Raw genomic sequence first — 18403 nt, 5'->3', positions numbered from 1 at the left:
ACCATTATCTCTGCCTGGAATGTCTTCCCAGCCCTCCTTCCTTCACTCCAATCATTCTTCTAATCCTGGTTCCTTTCAAATGCTTCCTGACGCTTCGAGGAGGATTTTGCTGGTTCTTGCCTTTGCTCCTACTGCCCTTGGGACACACAGGCAGTTACCTACTTTGACATAGAATATGTGTCCCAAAAGCATGATCACATGCCATCTTCTCAAGTGAAACCCAGAAAGAAGCAGCAATCTCCTCTCCTGTTACTGAAGAAGAGTAAGCTAGCCTCTCCCAAAGAGCTAATAAATTACAAAATCTGTAATTACAATTACTCAATGTCTCCTCCTTAAATAATCTCATTCCAGTGATTTATTTTATTTATTGATTTTTGGAGGTAGGGGCAAGGGAAGAGACAGAGAGAAAAAGAAACTGATCTGTTGTTCCACTTATTGATGCACTCATTGGCTGATTCTTGCATGTGCCTGAGTGGGAATCAAACCGCAACCTTGGTGCATTGGGACAATGTTCTAACCAACTGAGCTACCCTGCCAGGGACCACTCATTTCTTTTTAATGTGATGAGCCCCGGAAACCTTCACAGTTGCTTTAAAAAGGCAACTATGCAAATGCTGCTGGGAAAGGCAGGCTCTAAACCTCCCCCGCAGCAGTAATAGTGGCAATAACAGTAAATCTATAACCAGACACAATTTCTAGCATGTTTTACACTTTAACTCGCCCAGTTCTCACAATGACCTATGAAGTGGGTACTATCATCTCTTTTCTACTGATGAAAAAACTGAAGCACAGAGTTGTTAAAGTACTTGCACAAAATCTCGCATTTAAAAAGTGTACAAACCAGGATTCAAGTCCTGACAACACAGAGAACACAAATTTAACAGTTCTTGGGAAAGAATAAAAGACAAAGAGCGCTCCCCCTGCTGGCTGTACGCATAATTTTCTTTTGTCATAACTGAGAGCAAGGGCACCAAGTTCGAGGGGGGAGGTTCTTGCCTGAGTCACCAACCTGCTGTGTGAGTTTCAGTGTGGCTGTTAGCTCTTCCACGTGTCACTCTGCTCGGCCACAGGTTGGGAGTAAGCAGAAATCAGGTTTAAATTCTCTTCTACCTCTAAATTATTCTGACTTCGAGATTCATATTTTTCCCATAAAAACCAGTTTTCTTTATAATGAGGTGGCAAGAAACATCTGTTTTTTTTCAAAGCTACAAAAATCTCTCAGAAGCTGGAGGTTCAAAAGCTATTGTTGCCTCTGGTGATCTGGGTGCACCAGTTCTCTCCCTCTCTCCTTTCTTTCCCCTCTAAAAAGATAAATAAATAAAATCTTTTAAAAAAAAGCTATTGTTGTACTTGCAAATGTTACACAAATTTACAGTATGCATAAGAATGATTATGGCAAAAATGGAAAAAACTCAGTTATAAGATGCTAAAGAGTTTTAAGATAATCAGAGGAAACTATTGCTAAAACACATTGTAAGGGATTATAATCCAGTTTCTTTCACCTAGTCAAATGTTTACTAAGTTATTTCAGGGCACACCAAGCTGTTAACTATATATCGAAACATACTTAAATCTGTTACCAATATTGACAAATTCGTGACAACTTTCACAATCCTGCAACCAAGGTCCAAGTTCAAGGCAATTCTATCTTAATCTAAATGCTAACTTCTTTATATGTCAAGTATATCTCAATAAAGCCAGAAAAACTGCTAACTTCTTTTCACCTATCAAAACAAATAAATGTACATAAGAGGAATATGTACATCTGGGTTAAGAAGTAAAACTGGAGGAAAAAATGCATCTAATTTTTGTCCCCACCAAAACCACACTAAAAATACAGGGCAGAGATTTTTGTTTATCATCACCCACAAAGAGCAGGGGGAAAAGAAGCAGAGACACCAGCAATAGAATTTTGAAGCTGAAAAAGCGTACAGACCAGCAGAAATTGGCTTTGCAGACCTGAGAAAGCCAAACCCGAACCATCATGGGAAAGCTACCATTCAACCTCTATCACACCACAGTCAGCAAGCCACTCGGACACAGGCAGCCTACAGGGAGACTTCACGAGGAGAACTCGGAGATGACTGTGGGAGAGCCATCAGCTCCCCCAGTCCTCTCCTCTACTCCCTGGGTTTGGGCAGTCACTTATTCCTCTCCCATCCCTGCCAAAGAGTGAAGATCTCATTTTTGAAGACAGGCAAACCAGAGAGTTGCTGGAAAACCAGCTTCCCTGAAACAGAGGGATTCAGCAACCAGTGCGCACCGAAGTCTGAGACGCCAGGCCTCAGCCCCTCGGGCCTGAATTCACCGTCCAAGCGGGAGGTCAAAGGAAACAGCCTTCCCTGAGGAATGAGACCAGGCCCAGAAGAAACACCAGACGGAATGGACCTGGGGACTTTGTCACAAAGGGCCCATCCAGGTGACTCTTCAGTGAAGCTTCAAGTCAATAAATCCCACCAGGGAGTTCAGAGTTCAAGTTATTACTTTAGACTCCCACCGTGAATTATGAGCAGAGAGCCAAGGATTACTAGATAGCTGAGGAAATGTTACCAAACAGAGGTCCGGGGGGTGGGCAATATTTGGCCCACCGAGGGTTGCCAAAAACTGTTACAGAACAGGGGCCCCTCCCAAGGACGGAATACTAATACCTACTGGGCTCTTCTGTCTGCCGCCAATTGGAAAGACGTCTCTCAATGCCAGAGATTTGTGAAAAGGAAAGGTTTATTTAAAGCTGTACAGACTTAAAAGTAGTGACCAAATGTCCCCATTAAAATATCAAAGTACTTTAGGATAACCACATACACCCACAGTGCTTCCTTCTCCCCCTGCCCTAATTTGGGGTACTGTATCTCAGGAAAAGAAGCACACGTCTATGTTTCAGGTCACTGGCACCGTCAGCTGTGTCACCTTCCATGCAGGATCTCCAATTAATCCAAAGTCATGTGGCACCTTCTCACGGTCCACTGGCAAGAGTTCTTTGTACCCATTTTTCCAGTCAAAGTCTCTCCTGCTTCCCAGGCCACGTGGCCAAAGGGAGCACCCCAAAGCTGTGTGGGCCTCTTCTACCAAAGCTTCAGGGGTCAGCACTCTGACCAAAAGCGTGTGGCTTTCTTCTTCACCTGGCTGCAGGGGTCCCCATTCTGGCAAAGCCGAGCGGCACTCTTTCACTCTGCTGAAACCGCGTGGCTCTCCCTTTCACCTGGTTGCAGGGGTCTGTACTCTGGCCAAAACTGCATGGTTTTCTCTTCACCTCGCCAAGAAGGGGTCTGCACTCTGCCAAAACCACAAGGCTCTCTCTTCATGGCTTCCACATCTGGTTTTAAATCTCTGCACCCATCCTCCTTTGCAGCCCCAGTTCCGACTCCTCCTACAGTCAGTTACACCTGCCAGGACTCCCTTATTATTTCAAGTGTACTGGGCTGCCATCATTAGTCTGGGCAGGTGTGGCCCCATGGTGTGGAGCCAGTCAACCCCAAGCTCTCACGCAGGCGCTGTAAATCAGGGGACCAGCCCCCCCAGTTACATCTTGGGGAAGTCACTCCCTTCTCCCTGGCTCAAAGCATGGCCACGGCTATTTAACATATCTATGAAACCAGTTAAAGGTTATAGATACGTTAAATGGCCATTCCAGAGGTTAGCTGCGAAACTGTTGCTATGCAAAACAGCTCTCAATGGCCCTGCTCCATTTGTCCCTTCCCCGGGGGCGGGGAGGAGGACATCTTAATATTTCCTGGACACCCTGAACTCTGGACCCCATCCCAAATCCTTTTCTGGGGCCCCCCTCTTGGCTGCACCCTGTTAGAGCAAGAGTTGAAACATAAGAGCAGTTTTCAAAGTTTCTTTGCTCCCCCTATTATCTATTTCCTCTAACTTCTTTTCTGTTTGTTTTATTCTCTATCACTAATATCCTTAGAGCAATAAGAAAATACATTGCATCTATGAAACAAGAAAAGGATACAATTGTATAAAAGAAACATCCAAGTAACAACCCCCCAAAATGGTCTTCATAACAGGGTTGGAAAATAAACTGGAGATAACCTCTGAGAAAGCAAAGAAAAAAGCGGAGAAAAGATGGAAAAGAGAAACAGGAGAATATTCCAGGCCCAGTCCGGCAGTTCTGACAGCCAAACAATAGAATCGCAGCAATGCCAGGGGGTTGGAGAAGGAGGGAGGAAAAGGATCAAAGAAATAATTCACATACATTTTGCGGAAATGAAGGACACAAGTTGCATCATTAAAAGAACACATTGGGCCCTGGCTGTTGTGGCTCAGTGGACTGAGCAACGGCCTGTGAACCAAAGGCTCGCCAGTTCAATCCCCACTCAGGACACATGCCGGGGTTGCAGGCCAGGTTCCCAATAGAGGCTGTGTGAGAGGCAACCACACATTGATGTTTCTTTCTCTCTCTTTTTCCTTCCCTTCCCCTCTCTCTAAAAATAAATAAAATCTTTAAAAATAAATAATTAAAAGAGCACAATGGGTGAAAACAGACCAACACCAAGCAAGATGATCATGAATTTTTGGAGATTCCACAAGCCTTCGAAGAGGAAAAGGCAACACTCCAGGGCAGAGAATGAGGACTCAGAAAGGCTTCTGACTTCTCGAGAGTAAGAATGGAAGCAAAAAGTCAACAGAGAGACTATAGACTTACCCATCAAAGTGAGGATTTAATAAAGACATTTTCATTCCTGCACAAGTTCCAAAAATTTACCTCAAAGGCAAGGCATATGGGCAACAACATAAAAATAATCAAAGAAAGAAGGAAAGTAACACGGGACAACAGGACATGAGAGAGCCGATACAGGACAGAGACAAAGACAGCCAGCAGCATGAGAGGGAAGAGCCATCCCATGAGGGCCAATGGGCGCCAGAGCCATGTGGCACAACCAGCCCAGCCCCGAGCGGTGCGGCTCAAGCAACACTTATATAAATGGCAGTCAGCAGAAGATGCTTCCTGCTGCTGGGCCACCTTTCGAACAGGAGGACCGAATGCCCAGGGGAGTTGGTGCAGACTGTCGTCTGGGTGTAACCCACAGCATGCTCATGAATGCCTGCTCTCTCTTCCCCTCCATGCCCAAAATTGTTCTGCTTTCACTTCTGAGAGCAACAGCAAGGTCATGGTGGGCTTTGAATGAAAAATAAAAACCAGGCTACTCCCCCAACCTAGAGATCATTTAGTGACCAGCCCTGGCCCATGCCACAGGACTCATTTATAACCTTGCCCCCGGCCCTCCCAGATGAGTCCCTCCCTGTGCATTCTCGGAGAACCCAACCTCAGACTCTGTGCCCCGAAACTGCTTACCTTCTGAGAGCTTTTATTTAACAAAGACAACGTCACCCTTACCCTACACAATTAGGCTTGGCCTTGCTACTCAGTTTTTTAAGACTGTATGTCACTTAGGAATATACACAGTAGATGGAAAAACTATTGAGAAGAGCAAGGGAATAATTAACACATATGTGGGAGAGAGAGGAGATATCAACCAGGGAGGCATACAAAGGGACTTCTAACGTGACAGTGATATTTATTATTCAGTCTTGATAGGTAGATATCCACATACATATATCTGTTTATTTTTAAAAATAGATAATATTAGAATATTCCTCTTTATGATGATACATCCTATACTAAAAATATTTTTTAATTTTTAAAATATATTTTATTAATTATGCCATTACAGTTGTTCTATTTCCCCCCTCCATTCTCCTCCACCCTGCACACCCCTCCCCCACCATTCCCCCTTTAGTTCATGAACACGTGTCTCAAGTTCTTTAGATTCTATATTTCCCATACTATTCTTACCCTCCCCCTATCTATTTTCTACCTGCCATCTATGCTACTTATTTTCTGTACCTTCTCCCCACTTCTCCTTCTCCCACTCCCCTGTTGCTAACCCTCCACATGATCTTCATTTCTATGGTTCACTCTTGATCTAGCTGTCCTCTTAGTTTGCTTTTGTTTTAGGTGTGGTTCTTAATAACTGTGAGTTTGCTGTCCTTTCACTGTTCATCTTTTTTATATTCTTTTTCTTAGGTAAGTCCCTTTAACATTTCATATAATAAGGGCTTGGTGATGATGAACTCCTTGAATTTGATCTTATCTGAGAAGCACTTTATCTGCCCTTCCATTCTAAATGAAAGCTTTGCTGGATAGAGCAATCTTGGTTGTAGGTCTTTGGTTTTCATGACTTGGAATACTTCTTTCCAGCCCCTTCTTGCCTGTAAGGTCTCTTTTGAAAAATGAGTTGACAGTCTGATGGGAACTCCTTTGTAGGTGACTGTCCCCTTATCTCTTGATGCTTCTAGGATTCTCTCCTTCATTTTCATCTTGGCTAATGTAATGATGATGTGCCTTGGTGTGTTCCTTCTTGGGTCCAACTTCTTTGGGACTCTCTGAGCTTCCTGGATTTCCTGGAAGTCTATTTCCTTTGCCAGAATGGGGAAGTTCTCTTTTATTATTTGTTCAACTAAGGTTTCCATTAGTGACTGTTCCTGTTCCCCTTCTGGTACCCCTATAATTTGGATGTTGGAATGTTTAAAGATGTCCTGAAGGTTCCTAAGCCTCTCCTCATTTTTTTTGAATTCTTGTTTCCTCACCCTTTTGTTTGGTCATTTTTTTCCTCTTTCTGGTCCACTCCTTTGTTATGAGTCCCAGTTTCCTTTCCATCACTATTGGTTTCCTGTGCATTTCCATTCATTTCAATTAGTTTAGCCTTCATATGTTCCTCTAATTTGTGACTATAATCAACCAGCTCTATGAGCATCCTGATCACCAGTGTTTTGAACTGTGCATCTGAAAGTTTGGCTATTTCTTCGCCACTTAGGTTTATCGGCTCTGGGGCTCTGAGTTGTTCTTGAGCCATGTTTTGATCTGTTCGTGCCTGTTATGTACAAGGAGGTGTTCACCAGGGCAGGGCCACCCAGGTGGCTGGTTTGTGACGCTGTATGTGGGGGCGGGGTCAGAAAGGGACAGTGGAGGTTCCCTCTGCTGCTTCCTGCATCTGGGGCCTGCTCGGTTCATCTCACTGCTCGCTTTTTCACCAGTTTATCTGCATGCGAATGTGTAACCACGATCAGCCCTCAGTGGGTCTGCCCACTACTCCACACCTGGGATCCACCCATGGCTGCTGGTGCAACTGGGTCACGCACCGGGTCGTTCCAGTGGATCTTTCCTGCCCAACCCCACTCTGCTGCTGGCTCTTTCCCTCTTACCAGTTTGGCTGAAGGGTTTGTTGTTATCACACTTTCATGTAGTTCAATTTTCTGTGGTTTGGCTGCATTTTTGTTGCTAAAACTTTGTTGTTTTTAAATTTGGTTGTGCGAGAAGGTGTAGTGCTTCCACCTAAGCCTCCCTCTTGGTGGAAGTCCCCTCTATACTAAAAAATATTTTAAGTAGAAAGTAAATTCTTGTTTAAATCAGTGAAGTTGTTTTAATATTTTGAAACACTAAAGGAACCCCCAAAATATTCTGTCTATGTGAAGTTATGTGAAATAGGCAAATTCCAGATAATTTACCAAAGCTAATACAAGAAGAAATAGCAAATACAACTAATCCCATAATTATTTTTGCTTAAAGTTGAATCCACAACTTAAAACCTTCCTACAACGAAAGCATCAGACCCAAGTGTTTTGCCAGTGAACTCTACCAAACAGGGAAGAAATGGTATTCCAGTCTTGCACAACCTTCTCCCAAAGAACGGAGAAGGAAGGCACACTCTGTAACTTCCTGTATGAGGCTCCCAATCCTGGTGAGAGCAAAACAAGCCAGGAAAATTACAGGTTAATCTCACTCACTGCATAGCCATAAAAATCATAAACAAAATATCAGCAGATTAAATCCACATCATAGAAATATACATACATGTTTAGAAATTTTCCAGGAATGCAAAGATGTTCTAACATTCAATAAAATATATGAAATTCAACATATTACCTCAATATGAGATAAGTATGTGATAAAAATTCATCCTCTTAGCAAACTGAACAAGAGAAATTCCTCAATTTGATAAAAGATTTCTACAGAAAACATTTAAGAAGTATTGTATTTAACGATGAAATAATTTTTAAAAATTTTCCCTCTTAGGCGGAACATAAAACAAAAATTTCATCCCATTATTACTGCTTCCATTCAACATTATAGTAGAGATTCTAGCTAGTGCATAGGGCAAGAAAAAGAAATGTAAGAATAGTAAAGAAATCTATAAAACTGACAGTATTCACAGATGCTAAAGATTATATACTTGGAGACATGCAAAATAATGTACATATAAACTACTGAAATCAAAAGAAGAAAAAGTAAGATTACTGGATAGAAGGACCATGTGCAAAAACAACCATATTTTTATGTACTAAGAACAAACAGAAAATTAATTTTTAAAAAAATACCAATTTAAAACAGCATCAAGAAATCTCAACTACTTAAGAATAAATGTAGTAAAATACAGATGCAAGGTCTCTACACAGAAACTTGTGAAATATTATTCAAATAAAATTAAAAACACCGTATTTATAGATTGGAAGATCAACATTGTCAAGCTATCACTTATCCTCCCATAAGCCAACAACCCAAAAACCTTGAAGAAGAACTAGGTGTAAGAACCCACACTATCAAATATTAAGACTTATTAGAAAGTGAAATAAGTAAGACAGTGTTGCATTGGCTCGAGGAAAGACAAATAAGACAAAGTAAGGGCCCGAGAAGAGACCCACGCATGCCACACACCTGCCTTTATACGACCACAGCACCAGGGGGCAGTGGTAAAGGGTGCTCTCACGTCACACCGTGAATCAGTTCTGGGTGGATATAGATCCGGATATGAAAACAAAAGAATAAAGCTTCAAAATAATAGACCCTGGCTGGTGTGGCTCAATGGATTGAGCACCAGCCTGCGAACCAAAGGGTCACCAGTTTGATTCCTGGTCAGGGCACACACCTAGGTTGTAGGCCAGGTCAGGTCCTCAGTTGGGGGCACGCGAGAGGCAACCACACGTTGATGTTTCCCTCCCTCTCTTTCTCCCTCCCTTTCCCTCTGTCTAAAGTGAATAAATAAAATATTTTTTAAAGAAAATAATGTGGAAGAAATTCTTCATCAGTTGGGTATTGAAAAAAGATTTCTTAAACAGGGTAGAAGAAGTACCAGCCACAAGGTCAGGACTGGCTACATAATTTGTGGGACACTCTTATTCAAAAATTATTAAGAACTTGAAGAAAGCAACAGAGAGCAGGAAACCAAGAGTGGGGCCCTCCTGGGCACAGGGCCCTGAGTGACTACACAGCCACGTGCCCCTGAAGCCAGCCCTGCCAAACGCTAAAAGACTAATAAATTGAACTATGTGCAAGGAGGGACCCTCAAAAGACAGAATTTATTCAATACTTATAAAATTATGTATTTAATCTTGCACAAACTTCAGTCACCTTCAAAGTATTTTCCACTTGATGCAATACACCTATCGAGACATTTTTCTCCATTGCTCAAAACAATTTTTCAACTCATCAATTTGGATGCCTTTTAATGCTTCTGCTGTTTTTTGTTGCACCTCTTCTACATTGGCAAAAATACTTCCTTTTGAGGACGTTTTTCATTGGGGAAACAAAAAGAGTTGTTCAGGGCAAGCTCAGGTGAATAGGGAGGGTGGGACACAGGGGTCATGCTGGTTTTGGTCAAAAACTGCTGAACACTCAGCACATTGTGGGCAGGTGTGCTCGTAAATCTCCCATCATAAAATGGGCAAACACACTGAGGCAGTCTTCAAAAAAATTTTCCTGAAGCCAAACGCAGCCTCTCACAACACCACCAGCTGCTACACTGATACAGAAGGGTTCCTAGAACATTCACCTGGTGGGGAAACCTGTACTACAAGGGGCCCACCCTCCGGAAAATAATTTGGGTGCCCCCTCACAAAACTAAGAACTGTCTTGTATTCAATGTCACTCTGAAAAGAGTGAAAATGCAAGCCATAAAAAAAGTGGAGAAGGTATTCATAGCACATGTATCTCAAAGACTCATACTCAGAATATATAAACCTGAAACTGTATTACCTCCTATGTATGTTACAAATTAGTTCTTGTTCCACCTATATTCCAATAATATTACAGAAGTATCAGTCTAATTGCTACAAAAAAGTAGAACCCTCTTACATCAGTTTATAGTGAAAAGAGTGGACTTTTAAGACATCTATGTTCAAATTCCAGCTGAACCATTTATTATGTATGTGACCTTAGCAAATTAAGCTTTCTGAATCTCAGCGCCTTAACAAAATGTGCGAAATGATACATACCTTTTTGGAATTGCTATAAGAGACAAAACCAACATTTTGGCAGAAAGAATGCACGTAATGAATAGTTAGAGCTGCTGCCATTGTTATCGTTGATTTTATTCTTAATACGTTATATTGTATTAATACATTAATACAATGTATTAATACATTAATACATTGGTTACGCCATGATTATCCTAAGATGAATGGTTACATACAAGGGGAACATCTCCTCTTCCATAAGCAAATACTGATCCTGCTCTTCTTGTTCCTACCCCCATTTTAAAATAAAGAAATTCTACCATAAGGCTTGGTTAGGAAACCATAAAGTCTAAGCAGTTACAGTACCTGTGCTAGAGATAAAAATGATCTAGTCATTTTGGTTCATAATACATATGAACTTAGTATTCTTATTTCAAAATTATTATATCTCCCTGGGTGTATCAACAGGAAATAACCCACTTTAATAAAATAGTTTTATTCCACAGCACGTTCTGAAAGGGGGAAGTCAGCTATGAAAAGATCTGTAAGCTTTGAACCCATGTGGGAAAAATAAAGGCTGTCTGGATTTTTGCATGGGTTTGCTGTATTTGAATACACCACTGCCAATCACTGCTAAAAATGAAAGTCAATGGAATAGTGAGATATCAGTTCTTTAGAACTCTAATTGAATGTATGTTATTGGTTAACCTTTTGCCTTTTCCTTGAGGAAAAAGGCAAAAAATACAACTACTAGAATCAGGCATTTAATTCACAAATCATCTAACCTCTGGAGATCTATAAGGGATTAAAAAAACCCTACCTACTCAAATTTCTGTCTACCTACATCATCAAACAGTACCATATGATGAAAAATATCATTTTGATGCACCATCATTTCTTAACAAAAATACAATGTTTGATTTAATAGAGTCTTAGGACCAAGCTGAGAATTGAACTCTCTAGGAAAAGAGTCACTAACCTCATGTTGTCTGAAGTACAAACCCCTGTCTAGCATTAAAGAAACAAATCCTAAATATACAGACCCAGTCTGCTTGGCAATGGCAAATGTAGCCCAGCCCTATCAGAAAACCGGCAGGCACGAGTCAGCTCACAGGAGCCAGACCCACAAATTGGCTTTCCCATGGGAAACCAGGCCTGCATTATACCTAAGCTGCTTTTAGGCTTGCTTTTGCTAAAACTCCTTCACCCTGAGTTGAAGCACCAAATGTTTGCTGCATATCTTTAAAGTAACCTCCTAAAGTCTGTGCTAATTCTCCCAAGGACAGAGTGTAACCAGACCAATCACCCTTGTTGGTCCCTTGTATTTGCAACATTGTTTCTTTGTTAATCGGTAAGAAGTAATCAGCAACATCCTTTCCTTTCTTAGTTGTAAAAAGTAGTCACCCAAAGCAAACCCGAGTATAATGAATGAGAACCTTCTTTGATGTATGCTATTAGAAAGCAATAAAAGCCTGTCCAGGCAAGGGTCGGGGTGCTCTCTCTCTGACAGTGGCTATACCATCCCTTTTTCTCCACAGAACTTCTGCAGTCCATGTGAATTTGTTCATTTCATCCACAATATACGGACTGCGCTGGATGGAGTCTGCTTCACCTAAATACATGGGAAGCATGCATTCACCAATTGACAAATTAAATTGGTGCTTGTGGACACATTTTTCTAAAAAGACATAAATGTGGGTCCTTTCATCAGGCAAATAAGTTCAAATTCTAAATGATTATCAGTCCCTGGTAGTTATTCGCCCAGGATCCTAGGCTAGCCTGGCACTCTCCTCCGTCTCCTGACACTGGCTTTGCGCCCCTTTACGCTTTCCCACACCTGCAAACTCCACACAGTCACCTCTTTCTGCTTTTCACTTCTGGTACAAACAATAACAATGGGTAGGTGAAAACAGAGCTGAAAAGGGAAAAATCAAAATCAAGGTTCCTTAAAAGAAGAAAATAACATGTTTACTGGGCCCTTGTGAATCAATCAGAGTCCATGAAGAAAATGTGAAGTGCTTATAATGGAGGCCAGTTTTTATGAATAGATATACACACATCTATAGCTACATCTACACCCTCCTTCCGTAGCCATCTCAGACGACTGGCTCTGGAGAAAACTCCCTTTGAAAACAGTCTACTCGATCATAGTCCCCCTTCTTTACGGGCCATCGGGTCAGTGTGCTAGAGGAGCAGCATCATATTTAACACCCATTATATTGACACCTTATTTAGTAACTAGCAAGAATAATAATTTGAAGATAACAGTGTTATAATAAAAGAGAAGGAAGAAAACACATCACTTTTTTTAAAATAATAAACATAAGACTAGAATTGAAGTCATTAATGTTATCTGAAACTAACCAAGCCCTGAGAATGCTTTTATCAATATAAATACATCTGAATCCGGAATTTAAAAGAAAAACTCTAGGAGGCGTCACCTTACATATAAAATGTGACAGTAAGGGAACAAGAAGAGGCAACTTGCACATGCACCTGAAAAGCTGCCACAGGCGTTTTAGCAAAAGACTTCATTGGCGCCTATGTTTACCATACCTGAACATACTGTTCTGCCATGCTGCATGTTAATGAAGAATACAAAACAAAAATAGGGAAATGTTAGCAGAATAAAACATAAAACTATTGCATGGAGAATTATAAAATTAATTCACAAGGTTTTATATCTGGTATTTGACATGCATTAGTAATTAAACTACTTTTAACTCAATTAACAAACCATGCGTCTCTTAGTTACAAATGGATTACATACTAGATGGGTTTACTTGTTAAAATATTTTGTCCTTTTCAGGTTTCAGAGCGAGTTGTAAGATCCTGTTACAAGAGTGTCCTCCTTTCAAATTAATTTTTAATTCACTTATTAACACAAAGAGAGTAAGAAAAAAAAGGCATGCCTTTTAGGTTGTATCTATTTGATGCTGTTTTTAAAATAAAGATTTCGGTTATTATTTAGCATCATGTAAAAATAACCAAGGTCACACAGTGAAGCACTACTACAAATCTAGAATAAAACTAAATTTGTAACATTAGACATGTAACACACATTTTAACTGGAAAACAACCCAAAACTGTACCAGTTATTCATAGTTCTTAATGCTGAGGGGGTAACTTTCCATTTAAAATTTTTCAACAGATTCAGAAACACAGCAACTACGGCCTCAGCTCGCTAGCATCCCAGCTGCACGCAGGCCACACCAGGGCGGACCCCCCTCCAGTACTCACTTCTCTTCTGTGACACGGCCTGAAGGCACGCGGTCACGATGTCGCAGTTCCTCTGGACTTTATGCATAAGCCTATCCTTCTGCTTCAGCTGCCGGAGTAACTTCACCGACTGAATACCAATCCTGTTCTTAAGCTCTCGAAGGATCATCTTCAATTCATTAGTGCCTATTAAAAAAGAAAATCGTAAATAGAGCAATAAACACCCTGAGAGGAATACAAGTGCCAACATGATACTAATTGTTTAACATAAATGATCTAGAACATCTACTTAAAGCAAGTAATTCTGAGTGCTCACCCAGGACTATGTGTACTTAGTGAAGATGCTCTGATCAACTTAGTCACTCATCCATTTCCTCTCTGTCCATGAGACAAATACTCTAAAATCAATTTGATCCTGTAACATGTAAGCAAGACTTTTACTTTTACCATATTTAGCTCTGGTTGCAAAGTTGCCTCTTATTGATTAAAAACTGGAATACACATTTTGTATCATTAATGTGTTCAGAGGCAAAGCTACAAGAAAAGAATCGTTTGAATCTGTTACATCAAAGACAATCCTAATAGCTGATAACAACTATTTTTAAAAGTATTCACCTTTGCTTATAAATTATCAGTTAAAAGTAAATAATACTACCACATTTTCTAAGGCAGACAAATGTGAACATACTGGTTTTGTTTTAAATACACAGTCTTCCAATACCCTGACTGTTAGGTAACTTAGAGACTCAGTAATTTTTAAAATATGTAGAAAATACATTTCCTTTAAACAGATAAATTAAAAATAGTTCTGCATTCATAATGCTAGTATTCTCAACAGCCGTCTTCTATAAGTAAGAAAAGATTGGAATCAGAAATGTCAACAGTCTTTACATGAACAGTCATCACAATTCGGGAGTTTCATCTGCCACACTGGATGTTATCATGAGTCACCGCAGTGAGTGGAAGGCAGGCTGCCATTGGCTAGGCCCTCATTAGGGATCCTGTATGGAGTCTGGATCTACTCAAGTTGTAAACGATTTGGAGAAACCAGAGAGGACCAGAAGAGAACAAAAGAAATGTTCAAAAGGAATGAAATTACTTCAGAGGTGAAAGGAAGGAGTGTTTGGGTCTTGTTTAAGAGAAGTGCAGGAGGGTGCTTTAGTGGTTGCCGTAGCTGACCACATCATTTGGAAAATGCCGTTTGACCTTGAGTTAACAAGAACTTCCTTTGGACTGACCAACCACCTGTGTGATCTTAGGCAAGGTAGTGCTCCAAGTCTCAAATTATGCTTAGAATGCAAGATTATTCTGAGAAACAACTGTTAATGGTTGTTATAAATGTTAATATAAATAGGACTTAAATAAGATTAAGGAATGTCTGTGAAGATGAGAACAAAGACCAGTTATTTCTCTCACCCTGAGTTCAAACACGATGGGATATAATGGGAAGTAAGAGGTTACTTAGGTTAAATGAAACTCTTTGGGTTCAAAAAGGATGATCAAACATGAGAACAAGCTGCCAGAGGAGATCTGAGGGTCTTCACTCTTAGATTCCTTCAGAGAAAGCAAATGTCCTCCCTCTGAATGTTTAAAAACTGTCCTCAGGGTAAGAATATCATCATCTTGCATTTAAATTATACTTCCTTCCACAGGAGTCACTGTCGGTGACTCTTAAGGTACCTACAGCTCTGTGGGTCTCTGAATTACACATATTGTCCTGTACGGGAAAAACCTTCCAAGTTTGGAGATTTGCTGGTATATAAGCATTCTGAAGTCAGGCATAAAGTCTTATCTTTGCCTTACGGCAGGAGCTACAGCTCCTAACAGAGTGTTAAATAAATAGGAAAATGAGATCATCAAATGACAAACAGTGGCCAATTTCCTCTCTAAGGAATTTGGGCACTTCACACACGTTAACTCACATAATTCTCACTACAACCTTCTGAGGCAGGTATTGTTATGATCCCTACGTACAGGTGAGGACAAGGACTCAGGTGAAACCTCTTGCCTGAGGTCGCACAGTTAGTAAGGAACAGTGGCAGGATATCCACTCAAGCGTTCTGACTCCAAAGTCCATCCCTTAAGGAAAACACTGAGACCAGAGCTTAGATTTCCTGAGAAACCATGTTGGTGCCTCTGATAAATAAAGGGCCCACACGTGCTAAATATGTAACGATAGCAGCTACATGGATGCTACAGCAATCTCTCTAACAGGAAAGAGAGTAAATTAATAATATACAAGTTATCTGCATTGTGTGAGACTCCTACTAGGTATTGTGCTGAGAGATTTTTCTGACCCTGAAAAAAAAAATCAGGTAACCTAATAAGCTGTAAACAAAGCAGACAGCTGTTATAATATGGCACCTTGTTCATTCTAATAGGGTCGACCGCGAGAAAAAAATTACCAGGCACCTGACCGTGCAGTGAGACTGAAACTTGAGCAAAGCAGAGTCCTTCTGAATGATGACTGAGGGGTCACGCATCTGAAACCCACTTGCAAAACTACACCGTCACTTCCTTAAACATCAGTTTGCCAAATTCCCTCTTCCAAAAGGAAATTACTAATCCTACAAATTTGCTCTGTAATGAAAAGTGACCAGCCTTGTGAAAACAGAAAGCCAAATCATAATTCTTTGGAGGTGATTTTGTTGGATTGTGGAAGAACTATTGCCCTACGGAACTCCAGGCATAAACAGACATTCTGAGAACAGCCAGATAATTGTATAAAATGAAATGGCACAACTCCAGCGAAGTCCCAGGAAGGAGGAGGAAGGTGGAAGTCATTTGTAACAATCAGCTGGGGGGAAAAATCATCACTAGGAAGCCGAGAGGAAGCTGAAAACTGTTACATAGATTTGATAAAGCAGACAGAGGTATTCCTTTCCTGGTTAGTTTTTTTTGTTTTGTTTTGTTTTCTGGCAACAGCTAGTCTGATTTTTCAATTAGAAGAAACAGAATGTCATTCTATAGTATGCATTCTCTTTCCCCTCTCCCCCGGTTATTTAGCACAAGAACTTTAATGGGAAAAACGTGGTTTAGCATCTGTTTTCCACACCTCACTTCATTTTGTAAATCAAGGCCTTGATATACTTATTTTCAAAAGACAACTGCAATAATTGTGTTCGTTCCAGAAAGAAAAGCTCTTTATGAACAGTTGAGGGCGAGGGGGTAATCTCAATTTGGGCACAGCACCGAGTCTGGTAACAAGAGAAACACTCAATTAGCCTCTCCCCCTGAAAACCAAGGCCATTTTCGGATGACCTCTCCAACACAAGGTCCCCGCCAGCGGCTGAATTCCGTGCTGATGCCAGCACTCCAGGGCCCTCCACTAATAAAAACGCCATCCAGTGAGCTGCTCGAAACCAGAGGTTTGGCAAAAATGGGATTCTCACGTCCTGCTTAGAAACCGCATTATTCTGCCCCACTAGTTAAACGCTATCCAACTAGTGTGACCAGGGAGGCGGATTACTGTATTGATTTTATTATTTTATTGTATTTTAAAGCCCCAAGGCACCTCTCTTCTCCCGGCGCCCTCTGGGACTTCATATATTAGAAACTCCAAACCTGTCCTCACAGCTGTTCTGGAGAAATTAGAAATTCGACTTTCTCGCCATTCTGAGACCCCACAAACACATGGGATGGGGGGGAGTAGGGACCCGCCGCCACCGCGCCAACCACTGATGTGCTCCACTCAACTGTCGGAAGGGGCTGGGGGAGACGAGAAATACGTCCACTCAGGAATCCGTGACCCTGTGGACACCAGCGACAGACCGAAGGAGACCCTACCAATTCGGTGTCCGTGCCCTGGTCCATTCAGCCCTGGCGCGCACAGGTGAGCGCGGCAGCCCGGGCAGACCCCGCAGGGCCCGGGCCCCGCGCCCCCGGCGCCCCCTCCTCCGGACTCCGCTCCGGGCGCTCACCTTTCTGCTGCAGGTACTGCCTCTGGTGCCGCTGGCTCGGCCGCTCCTGCAGCTCCTGCAGCTCCGCGGAGCCGCCCGCCCCGCCGCGCCCGCCCAGAACCGCGTCCGAGCCCGAGGCCTCGGTGGAGCTGTCCGGGCTGTCCCGGGCCGCGGGCCCTCCGCCCCTGGCGGCCCCCTCCTCTTCCTCGGTGCAGCGGTACAGCTCGGTGAGCAGCCCGCTCACCAGGGACGCCGTGCGGCTCGTCCGACCGCCGCAGGGCTCGGCGAGCTCCGGGTCCTCTTCGCCTTCCCCGGAATCCCGGGAGCACAGCCGCGGCCCCGCCGGGGGCGCCCCCCGCGGGCACGGGGCCCGGGGCTCTTCAGGAACCGCTTCCTCCGCGACGTCCTCCGGCCTCGCCTCTGGCTCTGCCTGCGGGACTCGGCCGCCGCCCGCGGGAAGGACCTCCATGGCCCCGCCGCCACGGCGCCCGCCCCGCCGCGCCCGCCAGTTCCGGGAGGGCGCGCGGCCTCTCCCCGCCCGCGGCCCGCGGCCACCGGGGCCCCCGGGCGTCCAACCTCCCGGCGCCGGCGTCTGAGCCACCGGCCCGGGGCTCGGGGCGGCGCGCGGAGCGGGGTGGCGGCGCCGCCGGACTCCCCGGGGACACCTGCAGCAGGTGAGGCCGGATTCGGCCCCGGGGGCAGGGCGCGCCAGCCGCCGCCACCTTCACGTTTAAGCACGTGATTCACTCAAAAAGAAAGCAGTTCCTGCCGCGTCTTCGGCCACCGGCTGGAAACCACGCCCGGCGTGTTCTGGACGCCGATCCACAGGCAGCGGCCCGAGCTGCCGCCCTCGCCGCCCGGCGCCGACTCCCGGCCCGCGTGGCCTTCCCACCAGACGGACCGGGGCGCCCTCGAGGTCTCCTCAGTGTGGGTGCTGACAGTCACTTTTCGGAAGCCCTGGCATCTGCTTGAGTTGTGACAAGGCTGTGACCGTCGGTGAAAAAGCAAGCACTGGATGAAAGTCAACTAACTAATGTCCTGGCACA

General features: G+C 43.2%; 1 protein-coding gene across 3 annotated transcripts in view; it reads right to left on the bottom strand.

Moving 5' to 3' along the window:
* Positions 1-18116, bottom strand: part of TBC1D30 (TBC1 domain family member 30) — an 84993-nt gene extending 66877 nt beyond the window's left edge. For 2 of the 3 annotated variants that reach the window (XM_037136022.2, XM_037136023.2), the window contains exons 1-2: positions 17379-18111; positions 13480-13644 (exon numbers count right to left, since the gene is read on the bottom strand). In XM_037136022.2, coding sequence (XP_036991917.2) covers positions 13480-13644; positions 17379-17826 — 613 coding nt within the window. In that variant the 5' untranslated portion in view covers positions 17827-18111. Of the gene's footprint in view, positions 1-13479; positions 13645-17378 lie in introns of all 3 variants that reach the window. The other variant, XM_053661926.1, reaches the window with a different exon arrangement.
* Positions 18117-18403: the final 287 nt, after the last annotated feature.

Source organism: Artibeus jamaicensis, unplaced genomic scaffold, assembly GCF_021234435.1.
Source record: "Artibeus jamaicensis isolate MK-2021 breed Jamaican fruit bat unplaced genomic scaffold, CSHL_Jam_final contig_233, whole genome shotgun sequence".
In the NCBI taxonomy this organism is placed as follows: Eukaryota; Metazoa; Chordata; class Mammalia; order Chiroptera; family Phyllostomidae; genus Artibeus; species Artibeus jamaicensis.
Note: the sequence above shows the minus strand (reverse complement) of the source record. Positions and strands in the feature narration are given on the sequence as shown.